The sequence below is a fragment of the Atta cephalotes genome (assembly GCF_000143395.1).
Source record: "Atta cephalotes unplaced genomic scaffold scaffold00004, whole genome shotgun sequence".
Taxonomy (NCBI): Eukaryota; Metazoa; Arthropoda; class Insecta; order Hymenoptera; family Formicidae; genus Atta; species Atta cephalotes.
The window spans coordinates 7090464-7106367 of NW_012130068.1; the positions used below are offsets into that span (position 1 = coordinate 7090464).

The 15904-nt window shown below is 35.4% G+C and overlaps 1 protein-coding gene across 1 annotated transcript; it reads left to right on the plus strand.

Moving 5' to 3' along the window:
- Positions 1–5565: 5565 nt before the first annotated feature.
- LOC105626027 (excitatory amino acid transporter) lies at positions 5566–13059 on the plus strand. The gene is made up of 11 exons (XM_012207340.1): positions 5566–5740; positions 7605–7730; positions 7806–8013; positions 8866–8908; positions 8984–9237; positions 9307–9540; positions 11621–11815; positions 11949–12083; positions 12296–12404; positions 12583–12701; positions 13011–13059. Exons 1-11 carry the CDS (start codon positions 5566–5568, stop codon positions 13057–13059), a joined length of 1647 nt encoding a protein of 548 aa, XP_012062730.1.
- Positions 13060–15904: the final 2845 nt, after the last annotated feature.

A 15904-nucleotide genomic window follows, 5' to 3' on the forward strand; every position in this document is an offset into this window, starting at 1 on the left:
ATCGCGTCAATAAATTAAGCATCGTGTTGCTACGATTGGATTTCCGTTATATATTTTATCCGGATGATCGAAATTGCATGTGCTTCGTAAAAGGAAAGAGAATTATTTATCTTGCTCGCTTGTACATTTATTGTACATCCGTAATATTTCTATTTATTATGTATGTATTTATTATGTATGTGATATAATTATGAAATCTTTCTCTGTTTCTTTTTCTCTCTACAGATTTCAAAATGTTGCCATCTCATCAAAAGAAAATAATGTGATGTTATCGGCATTGTCGCAAGATAGAACGCATCAATTATTTTATAAGATTTCCATTTCCTTCGCTCGAGGACTATTATATCTGATGGGGTAGTGGCTTTATAAGATTTAAGAACGTTTAATCAGCAAATACGCGCACGCGAATAAACCTCAAGTAGATTCCAAAGAGTCAGATTTGTATTTTCCTACGTGCCGATAATCTAAACATTGGAATTCTCTCTTTCCTGTCTTTATTCTTTTTCTCCTTCATTCTCTCTAAATCTTGAACTGATATCCAATCAGATTCGATTGAAGGAGATTCCATTCATTTAGTATCTTTTTGTAATAAAGTTTTTTTGCATGTAATGACATGTATATAAGGAAATGTATATAAGGTATAAATAATATTTCTTTTTGACAGAAAAAGAAAGAAAGAGAGAGAAAGGAAGAGAAAATGCTTTATCTATTTAGTCCGCAAAACACTGCCTTTCGAAAATGACTTTCTTATTTCAAGTTTATAAAAAATGACTACGTTTGTATAAAGTTACATTTGAATGGAATAAATTCTATCGAATGTAAATAAAATTCTACTAGCAAAATCCTACAGAGATCTTCAAAGTAATTTCTTTCCTGGTTTTTTCTAACAACACGCGTTTGATATGTACGAATCTCTCTCTGCCATATTGTCAGATCAAAAATCTGTTTATCACGTCAGATGAGATTTTTGAATTACGCGATTACGGATAAGAAATGTTTTTCCTTTTGAGCGAATCTCGTCTCCTCCGATATCTCTCCGAGATATCAAAATCCATGCAGGCACCAAAAGTCTTGAGGTGATCCTACGCGGTTAATAATACTGTCAGTATTAACAAATACTAACAATATTACTATTGTGCGTTAATATTGATGGATTGACATGGAATACTGGTGGTGATCTGAATTTTAATTCTCGATCAATATCACTTTAAAATTTACACTATATTATTATTATTATTATTATTATTATTATTATTATTATTATTATTATTATTATTATTACAATTATTATTATTATTATATTCACAGTGCAATAGATAAAATAAAAATACATCGTCAATAATACTGATCGTGTATAGATTGTGAAAAATATTGGTACTGTCAGTATTACTGATCAGCATTATTGATCGTCTGGATCGCCTTCGGATAGCGAGTTTTTAGGATTTAGAAGAGCGATGCGGAACACATTGTGCTGTGTATCGGTAAATAGGCATTTGTCCATTACACAGCACTTGATGCTCCACATCGTGTCTTCGTGCTTCTGGATTATTTACGAGGCGGATGAGACCTGACTCTTGTAACATTCTGCAGACTCGGATTGCGAGGAACTGTCCATTATTCAACAGGATGGCCTGTTTCAAAATATCTCTTCGTTGACGGATTACTTAATTCATATATTTCATAGAACATTCATCGGCAACGGATATGACATATTTTGATTGGTGTTTGAACGAAGCATAATTGTCGATCGATTAATTTTTCATCAATAACTATTACTAGTTATGAACTCTTAAAATTCAAGTAATGTAGGAAATTAGGCAAATAAGAGTTCGGTGTGGTGCACTTAATGCACAATCATTGATATTATATGTATATATAAATTGTATAAATTATATTCTTAACTTGCTGTACACTCGAACGTTTCGATCACCTCTTGGGATCATCTTCGGCGAGATCAACGAAGAAAAAGAAATATAATAAAGTTTTCACCTTCCTGCGTATCAAAACTTTATTATATTTCTTTTTTTTCATTGATCTCGCTGAGAATGACCCTAAGTGGTCGAAACATTCGAATGTACAGCAAGTGAAGAATATAATTTATATATACATATAATCAATCATTGTGCATCAAGTACCGCACCGAACTTTTATTTGCTTAATTTCCTACATTATTTTTATTTTTCATCGTTGATTTCGCTGTACAAAAATTAAAAAGTATTAATCTTTAAATGAGTAGGATGGCCACAATATCTCGGATATGTTAAAGAATTTCTTAAAATTGTAAATATTACACAACAACTTGGAATAAAGCTTTTAACAATCAAACTAGATCTTAGATGCTTAATTCAGTGTGAATTTATACACCATATGAGTAATTATTTAAATTTCATACATGGTTTTCTTTAAATCTTTGTTCTGGAAAAAGGAAATAAAAAGTATTGTCCAGATGTCTAGAAGTCTTAAAATTTATTATTTTTACATTTCTCTATCTTATAAGGGTATAATTAATGTAAATTTAATTATAACATAACCAACACACAATATATAATCATAAAGTTAAAATTCTTTTGGAGTGTTCTGAGTATACTACCTATCAACTTGCGAATCTTTAAACTATCTACACTGAGAAAAAAGTCAAAACATTCACAAGCAAATGTTACATGTTCCGTTTTCTTCAATATTTATTGGTTATAAAAAATTTGGCTGTTACTCTCCGTATTTCAATAAAGATTTCATTATAAATGTTATATCCTACAAATAAATTTTTAAGTACCATTATCTCAATGTAACCTGCTTAAAGATTAAAAGGGATTAATAAGCATTTAAAATTGTATTTGTTTTTGTTAATCAATAAATATTAATTATTAATGTATGTCAGAGTATTCGTTGACTGTGTCAAGCTGTTAATAACTTAACAATAATTCATGATTAATGAAGAGCATTGTTTTTACAATGTTCATTCGGATTTCAATACTGATGAGAATAATTACAAAATTTTTATTTGCTTCAACAGCGAATAAATAACTGTTGCACATCATTAGTAATATCGTGAATATATTCTGCATGATGTTACACACCTTTTATTTCGCTTGCATTACGCTCAGTCAATTGGGATCTCGTGTCGCTTTTCCAATTTTCCACGAGGTGAGTGCAGCCGACAGCGACATAACATGATTATTATACAAAAGCGATACGCTATTGGAGATAAAATAAAATTGAAATTTCCATTGTATTGAGTTTCCCAGATTTAACGAGTCTATTGTAAGCTTCCCCTTTCTTTATTTGATAATTTTATTAGCGCAGTATTGTTTAATGCAAAGTAATTATATTTTTTTGTCGTTTTCAATAAATTACACGGTTTTTATAATTACACGGATTTTTCTACTGTCCATGACAAAAAAAGACAGGTTATCATTCAAATGCCGTGCTTCCATCTTTCATTGTTTTCAGAAATCGTTTCCACCTTCTTTCCCAAACTCGTCAGTAGTAACCACCGTTGCAGTCAGACGAAGGTAGTAGTTTACCCACGTTCGATCAGACAGTTATCCAATTCGCCATTCTCCGCTAAAGCAAAGGCGTGACATATATTTCTTAAAAATAGCTATATTTTTTTATATTATGTACTTAAATTATATAAGACAAAAATCTTGTAACACAAATTTTATATGCAAAACTTTTTATTTTTCCATTTCTTTGTCCTCGTCTTATCTTAATACAGTTTTTAAACAATATTAAGTGAATAGTTTTTATCTCTTATTCCTAATAAAAACTTATTCATAGTAAATAGTTTTTATTATTATGGTTGTAAAAGGAATGTGAAAGATTTTTAACTTACAAAAAATAAAAGATTTTACTAAAATAGATAAAAAAAAAATAATCGATAATATATATTTCTTTTCATACATCACATGTCATATTTTAATGTGCAACGATTTATTCGATTCGTATCGACGTTAAGCGTTTAAAATAAACTGGATTACCCAGTTCTTAAAATAAGCTGATATTGATGAGTTACATATGTATTCATGATAAGCATCATCCCACACAGAACTATCGCTGACGTACATATAATAACCTTGTGCAAAAATTCATTTAGCAGTCTTCAAAAAGGACTTTAAAATTAAACGAGAAAATAGATAAAAATATAAATAAACAGTAATTCTTATTTTCGTATATATCGTGTTTTAGCTTGTGTAATAAATTATTCAATTCGTGTCGACATTTAAATTAAATTACTCCGTTCTCGGATGATATTTTTATTGGAAAGCAGAATATTACGCAGTATTATTTCGATTCTGCGACATTCGCTCAAAGTACTTTAACTCGCGACGTAAAATGAATTACGTCGTAAAATGTAAGAGCAGCGTCTTGTAATACTTGTTCAAGATAGAATGATATATCATGATTCTGACTACTCTGACAAAGTTTTCAATGCTCTTCAGCAACATCCTTGGTTCTTTCGTCTTTGCTATTTTTGCGTGTCAAGGTTCATATTCTGATCCATATCTCATTCCCTTGGCCATCTCTCGATCTATCCTTCGTCTCTTTGCGATGCATCATCGCGCAGCAACAGTATAGGGGTAGTGCGTATTCACGTTTTAGCGACCGACTTAACCACTAGAGTACGCGCAGGCGTTACGCTGTCGTCGCCGGGCGGGAGAACGGGGAACGCTTGGGGATACGACGAAATCCTGGCAAATCAATACGGCAATGTCCGCCGGTAACCAGGCAGTCGGGGCTCATCCTTTGCGAGTAACGTGTCGGAAGTCCATGCGCACGCTCAGTTATATCGGCAATACTGATTAGAACAGTCCATTGAATCAGTCATCTTCGTCTTCTTCATTGTCACTGTGCAAACGCATCGATTCCTCTTATTTCCGCCTGAGCTTTGAATCAGCTTCACAAAGTGAAGTGTGCTAGTTGGAAGGAGAACGGTGGTACCGTTATACTTGAAGAAAACAGCTAACAGCTCTCTTGGGTAACTGACCTTGTGCAACAGCACGAACAGTTCAGCTCTTGAGAAAAGGAGCTACTCGAGCAATTTTGTGACGAGGATCTTATAAACTGAAGTTACCTGCAACAACTTCTCATTTAGAGAGAAGAGATAGATACGCATATTTCGGAGCACACGAGTCGTTTAGGATCGTTTTACATTCGTCGTAGAAGATACTACGCATATATCAGAGAAGTTAGATAAAGAGAAGTCGGGTGGAGATTAGACGGTCTCGCGAGCTCTAGCAGAGTCACTGATTGTTATTAGTTATTATCAACGTCACTAGGAAGATAGTCCGATCCTATCCCGGTACCACGATCGAATTAGTAGGCATTCGCCAAGCCGCCAGGCTACTACGACGTCTGGTAGGCGCGAGTGATTGGTCCTTCTGCACGGATTTACCGAAACACCCCCAAAACGGCAACCCGTCGTCGTCGTGGTGCTGCCGGGGCCCCGCCGTTAGCCGCGAGAGATCGCGAGAAGGGAGTTTGGGGAGATCGGCGGGAGGATCGGCCTGTTCGTACACGACCAGCACCGGTCACTGGTACGCCGCTTGCTGGCGGCCCAGTGAGATGGAAGAAAAGTCCTCTGCCCGATTCTCCGAATATCTGTTCGCCAAGATGGGCGGGCAGGACGTCTCGGCCTCTCAGGGTCCCCGCAAGGTGACCGCCGACACCAGAAAGTGGATGCGAGAGAACCTGCTACTCTTGGTCACCTTGTCCGGCGTACTCTTTGGCGTAATTCTCGGTGAGTGACGGTTTATTTCTTTTTATTATATTATAATATTAACACGATGAATTAAAGCATTTAAAAAGCTGTAGTTTTAAAATATTTTTTCAAAGAAGCTGTTTTATTTAGAAAAGAAAAGAAAACTTTTTCGTTTAATTTTTAATTTTTCTTTAATTTCAATATATATGCCATACATGTAAATATTAAAAGAAACAGTTAAATAAAACAATATTAAGTAAAATTATTATTATTATTATTTCAGGATAATTAATAATACTTGATAATAATTTTGAATTATTTTGTACAATTTGACTGTTGTTTGCAGGCGTTGTTGATGTTGAAAGACACAATAAATAATACAGAAATTAAATAGAAAATAACTTGCACGGTAGAATATTTATTGTATATCGCAATCGTTAGTCGCGTTTCAATATTCCATCTCTTTACATCAGCTATAAATTATGACCACCATTTACAATGGTTATCATATACATGATCTTTTTAATAGTTCTATGTATGGAACTAACTCCATATTATTTAGATTTTAATCTTATGCAACCCAACAGCAATTCTTTTCAGTCAGCAATTCTTTTATCACATCAAAAAATCTTAATGTCTCTTTTTCGCTCATATAAAGATCTTATAATAATAAACTTACGCAAATATTATAAACGACCGAAAAGCTAAATTAATCCCTTTAACAAAAACTTTTTATTTCGTAATATAAACACACACATATAATCATAATAAATACCTGTGACGTGTCGAATGTTTATAGAAAGTTTACGTCAGCGGTAATACAATACGCTTTATGCTTACAAGTGAGCTTTTCGCATAGATCAATTTTACATGTATATTTCGAACGACCTAGTTCGAAATTATCATTTCGATTACGTAAAAATAAGCAATACCTTTTTATCTCGTTAAATCTCTTCGAGATAAAGGGTTTCCTTTAATAAATTTAATCATATTGATTCCTCTTGGTACCAATATAATAAGGACTATGTTTTCGTGTTTATAACACAGTAAATCATGTACAGCTATCGTGAATATATCATTTGTTTATCTGGGGATTAATAAAACGTTGAATCATATTTAATTAAGTGAGGATTGATTTTATTAGTCAGTTGTACAGTATTATAGAATTGAAATGATTTATTTAATTATAACTGAAATGTAATACGAAGTACGTTTTTATGAAATCATTAAATTACTTAATAACTCTGTACATTTGATGTAAACACACATAAGCATTAACGATTAGTAAAAGTATTAATAAAACAATCAATATACAAATGGGTGTTACATCTACACAAAATTTTATTTCTAACTTTATTCAGTATCTGATGGGCGAACGTATAACATTCATACTTGTCTATAAGTAGAAATATTGATGGTATTGTAATAATTTATATGATGCCGCTCGATAGATCAGTCTAAATCAAAGCTCTCATTTATATTCCTTTTTTAAAGATGTAGAATTCAAGGTTACACTGTTAGTCCTCACATTGTTAATTTTTCTATCTATTTTTTAATACAAGTATTGAAGAGGTAATCCATTATTTGTATAATCACCTATTTCGATGAATGATTCATTTGAGAAAACATTATGCTTTATACTTTATGGCCTTTATGAGGACGTAGATAGCTTATACAACTAATTACCATTAGGTAAAAAAGAAATTGTTCAAACCTTCACCTTTTCGCCAACCGCGACGCCCCTTCTTCGCAATCGAATAATAAACCAATTGATCGTAATAAATTTAAATATAGTTCAAGGACAAGCATCCGTAAAAGTTCTTAAGAGTTTTATACGAGCAAATGAAAAATAAAGTTTTCGTGGTGCAGAATCACGGATTAATCTGATAATATCTCGTCACAGGGTTTGGTTTGCGACCTCTGGACCTTGGAGACGATGCGGTGATGCTGATCAGTTATCCGGGAGAGCTTTTTATGAGATTGCTAAAGTTAATGATTTTACCTCTTGTAATCGCCAGCCTCATATCAGGTGAGCTTTTTCTCTCAGTTTGCTTCATGTACACGGTAAAGTGTACATCGAATCGTAATCATTTTTATGTATCAGGCTCAGCGAGCTTAAACGCCAGGATGAACGGAATGATTGCCGTTCGAACTTTGGTGTACTTCATACTAACGTCCTTACTCAATGCTGTGCTTGGCGTAGCTCTAGTACTCGTTATTCATCCCGGTAATCCCGGCATCAGGGAATCGATTGGCCATTCGCATCATGCGAGAGCCGTTAACATATTAGACAGCCTGCTCGATCTGGGAAGGTAAATTATGTCTACGATGTCTCTCATCGCCCGATATCGATTCTGTCAATATCAATAATGCATATAGACTCACTTGGAAGTCTTACCCAAAAAAAAAAAAAAAAAACTGAAGTGCAATGGAGTATGAAGGTCAATATAGATATATATGAAACGGTAGGAAAATAATGTTAATCAATTCCGATTTGTTTTCTTTTAAATTGCATTTAAGCGTCTCGCTGAATTTGTTAACTATCGTAGCTTTCAAATCGCCAACAAAAATAGGTCGCTTCCGTTGCGGTACTCCACTGCGAAAACTTTGAGAAATGTGTACACGATGATAACGCGACATTGAAATAATATCGATCTGTGATACTCTCGTCGTCGCTGAATCATTGTGGTAATATAGTTATCTAAGTCGGATTAAGGTCGTGGCATTTCACGAATCGTGAATTCAACTAAATGAAATTCATCGTGATCGCAGATACTACTCGTCTAGATGAAAATAGTTTATCGATCGTACGTGTTTTATTCACGCTAGGCGCGCTCAAAAAAATTGCGCAACGTCCAGCGCGATTCTTCAACCTGGTATTAAAATCGAGATATCGCGGCTCGATTATCGGAAATCATTTAACAATTGTTCGCTTCAGTGACGCAATGTAAGATCGTTTTTATTGAAAAGTCGCCATAGCAGCTTGCGCCACGACTTAATCAATGTGTAAGAGCTATGAATAAAACGAAGGCCGCGGGAATGGCGTTATTTTTAAAGTATACAGCCCTTTCTCATGTAACACGCGAAGATTCTGCCTAGACCTTATTTAATGTATTCAATCTAATATTTGAAATATATACGATTTTGAATTAATGTTTTCGCAGGAACATGTTTCCGGACAATTTGTTTCAAGCAGCTTTCCAACAAGTAAGGATATTCCGATTCTTACGATATAAAAATGAAACGAAAAGAACTTGATATTGAATAATGACGTTGTTACAGGCGCACACAGTGTATGTCCCGAAAAAGCAACCTTTCCAGAATGTCACCGATCAGTTACCAACGGCAGTCTTGGGGGATGAGGAATTGATGAGAGTGGTACAGTACAGAAGCGGCACGAACACTCTGGGTATAGTTTTCTTTTGCTTAGTCTTTGGTACGTTCCTGGGAACACTCGGCGAAAAAGGTCAGGTCGTTATAGATTTCTTCAAGGCTGTGTTCGAAGTCATCATGCGAATGGTCTCAACTGTTATGTGGTTAGTGTCATGAAAATTGGAAATAATTTTATGTCGTTTTATAATGGAATACAAATATTTGGCTTCCAGGATGACACCCATCGGCATCACCTCTGTAATAGCGGGCAAAATACTTGGCGTGGACGATCTGGTACTAGTAATGTCGCAGCTGGCGTGGTTCATCGTGACGATCGCGATCGGTGTGTTTCTCTATCAGCTGGTGATCATGCAGCTGATATATGCGGCCTTCGTTAGAAAGAATCCCTTTAAATTCTACGCCGGCCTGGCCCAGGGTACCCTCACCGCCTTCGCCATGGCATCAACGTGAGTCGTCGATCTTCGAACCCGAGCCCGACCTTGAGAGATTCCATTTCGCCTGCCTCACAGGGCCTCGGTCAACGTTGTGATCGTATTTTCTGACCTCGTAGCCTCCGTTCCTCACCGGTTATCTTTCGCAGATATTCTGTATTTCCTTCCTTCCATCCTTTTATTTCTTGTCACGCGGACCTTTTCTATGTTTACGCGAAATGGAGCTGGTCTGTCGCGCGATTGATATAGTGCGAGTAATTAATTTCAAAACATTTTAACGCCGTAAAAGAAAATAGACAATGAGTGATACGTGGCGATGAAAGACGTGTATTGATCGAATCGATTGATGAAGACAATATGTTTCAGCCAGCTGTGTGGAGGCTTTGCGAGGCCACAATCCCGATATTCCTTTCCAAACCATTCGAGCCAGCTTTACATAACTTTCAGAAAAATTGCTTCATATAATCCTCTTGCTTAGTTTCTATATAAAAACGTTGTGGAAGAGCTGGCCAATTTCCAAATTATCCTTGTTAGTCTTTCTTCCATATATGACAATCTCTTTTAATGTTTGCTTGCGAGGAGAGCTCGCCATGCCACATGAGAAAGAGAAAAAGAGGGAAAGAGGTATGCAGTTCCGGGTAGCACTTAGAATGCTGATACTACCGGTTCCCGACTACCAAATCATACGAACTTCCGCAAGCTCGTAGCCAGATTGTTACGCAAAACGGAATTTCGTCGTCGCGTAAAATATAACATATTATTGCGACAAATGAAAAATTACGGGGTTACTTTCAAAATCCAGTAACGTTATCGCGAAAAGTGAAACTACTCGGCAACGATGTTGCCCAAACCGGCGATCTGCTGACTCCGTGTTACCTGGACTGATTCGCGGTGTGGAAGTCTTCTAAGGATTCCCATAATCGATCTCTTCGAACTTTTCTCTCGCGATGGCGAGGAAAGGGAAGAAGAAATCGAACCAAAGGAGACCTCCACGCCAAACCATACGATTAATTTTAAGTCGTTTTTAAAAATGAATTGGCGTAACTGAAAAAATATTGGTTGCTTGTGCCGAGCTCGCTCTTGCAGGTACGACGAGGATGTCGATGACCGGCTGTACTCCTGAACAACGTGCGATTATTTATCTCTCTTGAATAATTCATTTTTGAGAGTCACGCAAAGCAACGATCATTTTTTCAGTTCGCACTTACGAATCAAATTCAGTTTGCACCTCTGAAATCCTTCCTTTCTTTCTTTCAGTCCAACATACGTCTAATTCTAATACGAAATGAATTATCCTGTTACCATTCCAATTATTCCTATTTCCATTTTCCTACTTGTTGTCACTGTTGTTCCCTCCCCCTTTCCCATCTGTATTATTACTTTTAGCAGTGCTCAATATTGTTTATGATCCAGCTAGGTTTTATACAGTTGTTATCTAACTCAATCTGTTTCTCTGTGGATTAACTGTTTCCAGAAGAGAGCGTACACAACTGTGCGTACACTGTGACTGACTGAGAAACTGTTCTCAGTGTATCTGAACAGAGACTGTATGAATATCATGATGATGTATTAGAACACGCACTGCACGCGGCCTTTTGCAGGTGGTTGACTCTGAGAGACAGAGGGTAGCGCTTGGTAAGTAATTGATGGCCGCAACATGAAGGTACATACGGTTGTCTGTTGTAGAATCCATGTGGTGGGCGATGCGGTCTGGCGGATATCCTGGCAAATTGTGATCTAAGCTAATCCCGGTTGATTTTCAGGTTGTTCTCACGGTCATTCTGGCAGTTGTTCTGGCACTCTTTCTACTATTCGCAGTTAATAATGCATCGATATTAATTCCGAGTATTCCTCCGAGTATTCGTTCGGATACCGTTTTTCTGTGACCCTTTTATATATCCGTTTTGTTTCAACTCAAACCTTGATCGGTTATGTCTCTAAGAAACTATCGATAAATAAACCATCGTTGTATCTGTCCCGTGAATTTACGCCAGAATGACCATCACGACTGCAGCGACAGACAATGTGGAGCGAATCTTTCTACCATCAACGGAAATGTGCTTTGCCCGATTTTTGCTAACGCAGCTTTGTACAGGGCTGCCGCACTTCCTGTGACTTTTCGTCTGATGACCGAGAAGCTCAAAGTCGACCCTAGAGTCACCAGATTCGTCCTGCCAATCGGTTGCAATATCAACATGGATGGTACCGCACTCTTCGTCGCTGTCGCCAGCATATTCATTGCCCAGATGAATGGTATCTTCATGGGCTTTGGGGAGATCATCACCGTTATGTAAGTTTTCTTTGCCTCGCAATAAGCATCTTTTACCGAATCAATTTTTTTTTATTTTATCTAATTATTTATTTGCTTGTATTTAATTATGTATTTATCGTCCCATTTTTTATTATCATCTCGTTTTGCAAAGTTTGACGTCTACTGCTGCTTCCGTCTCGTCGGCCTCGGTACCAAGCGCTGCGCTCGTCCTGCTGTTAGTTGTCCTAAGCGCTATTGATGCTCCCGTTAATGACGTTTCTCTTTTATTCGCAATCGATTGGTTTGTGTGAGTATCGGGCAGAATATTCTTTTATTTATGAAATGTCTTATTTCATAATATGTCCTATTATTACGATATGCTATGAGATAAACTAATAAAAGTTTCGTTTCTAAGAATTATAGGAAAAGAAGTATCATATATGTTATAATTTTTTTTTGAAAATCCTTTCAACAATTACATTTTAATATTACCTGTTAATATAATTTTATATCGATTAGGGATCGGATAAGAACCACCAATAATATGCTAGGAGATTGTTACGCCGCTGCAGTTGTCGAGCAGCTCTCGAAAAAGGAATTGATGGCATTGGACGCAGCAGCCTATCAAGTAAAATACAAAATAATTATAAAATAACTTTATAATTAATTACGCTGTGTTAATAACATACTAAAACTAAAAAAAACGTTGTTTAACGTTTACTAGATAATTCATCTCATTTGTTTCTGCATGCAAAACGGTTTTTATTTTCACGCTGATATAACAATGTGCAATAATTTATTTTTAGTCGGAGACTGTGCTGCCAACCACTATCGCCAATGGATGTCTTACCGCCAACAGGGTACCTGATCCTGACACCGTTGTTGTCGAGATGCAAGATGACGCGCGGATAACGGGGATCGCCAAGTAAACACGCTTGTTGGTAGGGCTAGGCTATCACTTTGTACGATCATTATAAGATCAGTTTATTAATAACATTGCTTCGCGAATCGCTGATTTATCTGCTAATTAACAAACGGGAGACTTGACTTGGAAAAAAATGAAGATTGTCAAAGTCAGCTAAGCTTGATAAAATTCGCACGCATTTTGCGCATACATTAAATCTCCTCCGTCATAAGAATAAACATTAAACAAATGACAATTTTGCATTTTTTCTGTGTCAAGTTTTCAAGTTGAACGGCGAAAATTTTCTACAAATTTCTTCTTTTCTTTCAGCTTCGGAATATTACACATGTCGAGAAGTGTGACGGAAGAAACCGTTTGACTAATGGTTAGTTCGGCGAAGTAATTTAACATCGCAGAATCTCATCAGCAAATAAATTGATTCTGCCATCTGTTTGAATTGTTCAACGAGGATCAAAAACGTACTTTGCGCCGAATGCGCGTTTAGTTCTTCTTTTTGTTTTAAACAATCCTTGAAGTTCATCAAGATCTTCCGTAAGGAGTTTTATAAGACAAGATGAAAGCTCTTGCGATTGCTAATGAAGACTCAAAGATATTTAATGTCAATAAGAACGGACTACATGTTACAGGTACAGCAATAAAAATTGAAATTACGATCGAGGCTTCCAAAGACTCGAAGGTAGCGCATTTTGCCAATCGCTATGACGATAATAATTACACTGGATATTGTATAGGCAAAAAGTCGGGATATAAATCGTTCAACGATTTTTAAAGGGATCAGATTGGATTAGTAAAATATTAATCCGATTGACCGACTCACATTCGAATAAATGATAGATGATGATCGTAGATTAACGATACACCCCTAATAAACCCCGCAGATGATCGATGTTAAAGATCGTTTCTACGATCAATTATATAAACAGCATGTCGAATGTGGTGCCTTATTTTGCGCCAAGCAGGCAGGCGCGATGAAAGTAAAATGTCTTGCCTGAGTTTTTTTTCTTTTTCGGATATACCCTCGCGTGATATACGTATCGCGTGTAAAATGCCGATTCCAATATATCTGACGCTTCTCGATGTGACTTAGAACATCCTAGCTCCGAAATCTGAAGATTGCAGAGCATGACTGTCATCAGTGACGCGACGAATATAGCTTTCTATCGGAAATAAAGAAATTTTTTACGATGTTTGGGAAGGGAGCTTGATGTGATAACTGTTAGGTAGCTATGTGCATACTACACATATCTAGGATAAAATAAATAATGTTTTAATTACCCTATAATGTTATTACTAGAATACAGTTATTACTAGGCTACATTTTAAAAACCGCTCGCTTCGCGTATTGCGTATCGATTACGTCACTGATCACAATCCAAATTAATGAGAGGAAAAATTAAAAAAATTATACGGTAACAATATACGTGTTCAGCAGAGATTAATATAAACTCCACGCTGAAAATACAGCAAAGACTTATAAGCGAGTAAAACTTTAAATAGATTTTAAAAGCCATATCGATCTAACTATCGGACCATTAATTGAAACTGATGTATAGAACTTTCCTATGTGTTCTGCTTTTGAAAAACGAATGTTTTTGCGAAAGAGTGCTTATCGAGATAGAAATTGAAATCTTGGACGTGTATTTTGTTAAAATTGGAGATAACATTTTATACTAGTTTCAGAACTATTTCAAATTTTCAAAATTTCTCTTTTTCATATGGGAACAAAAAGTATTTGAAACTTTCAATAATGTTTATATTAATTGTAATTACGTCCAAGATTCTATCTCGTCGCACTCTTCTTCAATTAGTGCTCCCTGCCGTAGAAGAACATACCTTCCAATATGATGTTGTCCAGATCGTAGATTAGAATAAACAAGTTCGTGTTTTTCGATCGTATGTGGAAGATTATACTAATTCTTCTATGAATGACAAAGAGAACGGAATATTTAAATAGCGCAGCTCATTGTCGGGCGCTCACAAGACTGGATATACAATATGATAATACCATTTTGTTAGACGTAATAATGGGTAAACGATTCCTATACATGGTTTCGCTAATACTAGGCACTAGATAGGTAGGTCGATACGTGTTTCATCGTAGAGACTGTTTAAATGTACAAACTGTTTGAGAAGATAGAGAATACGTAGTATTATCTTTAGCAATTATTACTTATGCATCCATATAAATTGCAATACATTATTTACATTCTTTTGGGAGTTAATTTATTCGGAATAAATATTATTTCACGCGCGCCTTTTACGGAAATTAATTTCTATTGTTGAAAATGAATCAATCGAAAAGTAAATGCAAAACTGGATTCTTTTATTTTGAATACTCAAAGCAAGTATTAATAAAAATATTTAAAAATTATAAATTGTAAATGGTAATTTGTATTTTGCCGTAAAACATCGAAATGGCATTGAAATAGAGTATGAAAAGAAATTAGGGAGGAAACTATGGAACATAAACTATGGAACAATTTATAATTAAAAGTAGAAAAGCTTACTACTTATAATTGATAATTATTTTTTAAATTTAATTACAAATCAATTTTGTTAATTATAATTTTTCTATTTTATTAAAAATATTATTTTAAGATATATCGGGTGCTCCTGTTACTCGGCACGTTTTATGCTCAAGCATTGAAAAAGTGGGAAAACAAGCATGGAAAAACTATATAATAGCTGCGAGAGTAAAACGAGTGGAGAAAACATGGAATAAACTTATCAAAATAATCCGAAGAATACGTGTATACTTGTAAGGCTCAACGTGTTGTATAACAAAAAGCAGATTTATACGTGGAAACATTTGTGTCTTCTTTATTAGAAATCCCTGTCGCTTTCCTTCTTTCCAATTTCTTATTAGATAATATGTTTTGCATGTCAAATTAAAAGTAATAATCAAATTAATTTTATTCGATTGAGATGAATATCGGAATATGATAAAAAAATACAACTTCCTAAAAAATTCATTTATTTAAGGCCCACATCGCATTAAGGGCCTCAGCTTGGAAGTCTTTGTACAGAGAACAATTTTATACAAAATGACATACATTTATATATATATATATATATATATATATATATATATATATATAGTGTAGTTATTAGTATATATGTAGTCGGTCGTGAAGTAAACTTACCTACTCCTTCTTACACTCGACGTACGTCGGTCGGGGGACGGGGAACGTAAACGTAACTAA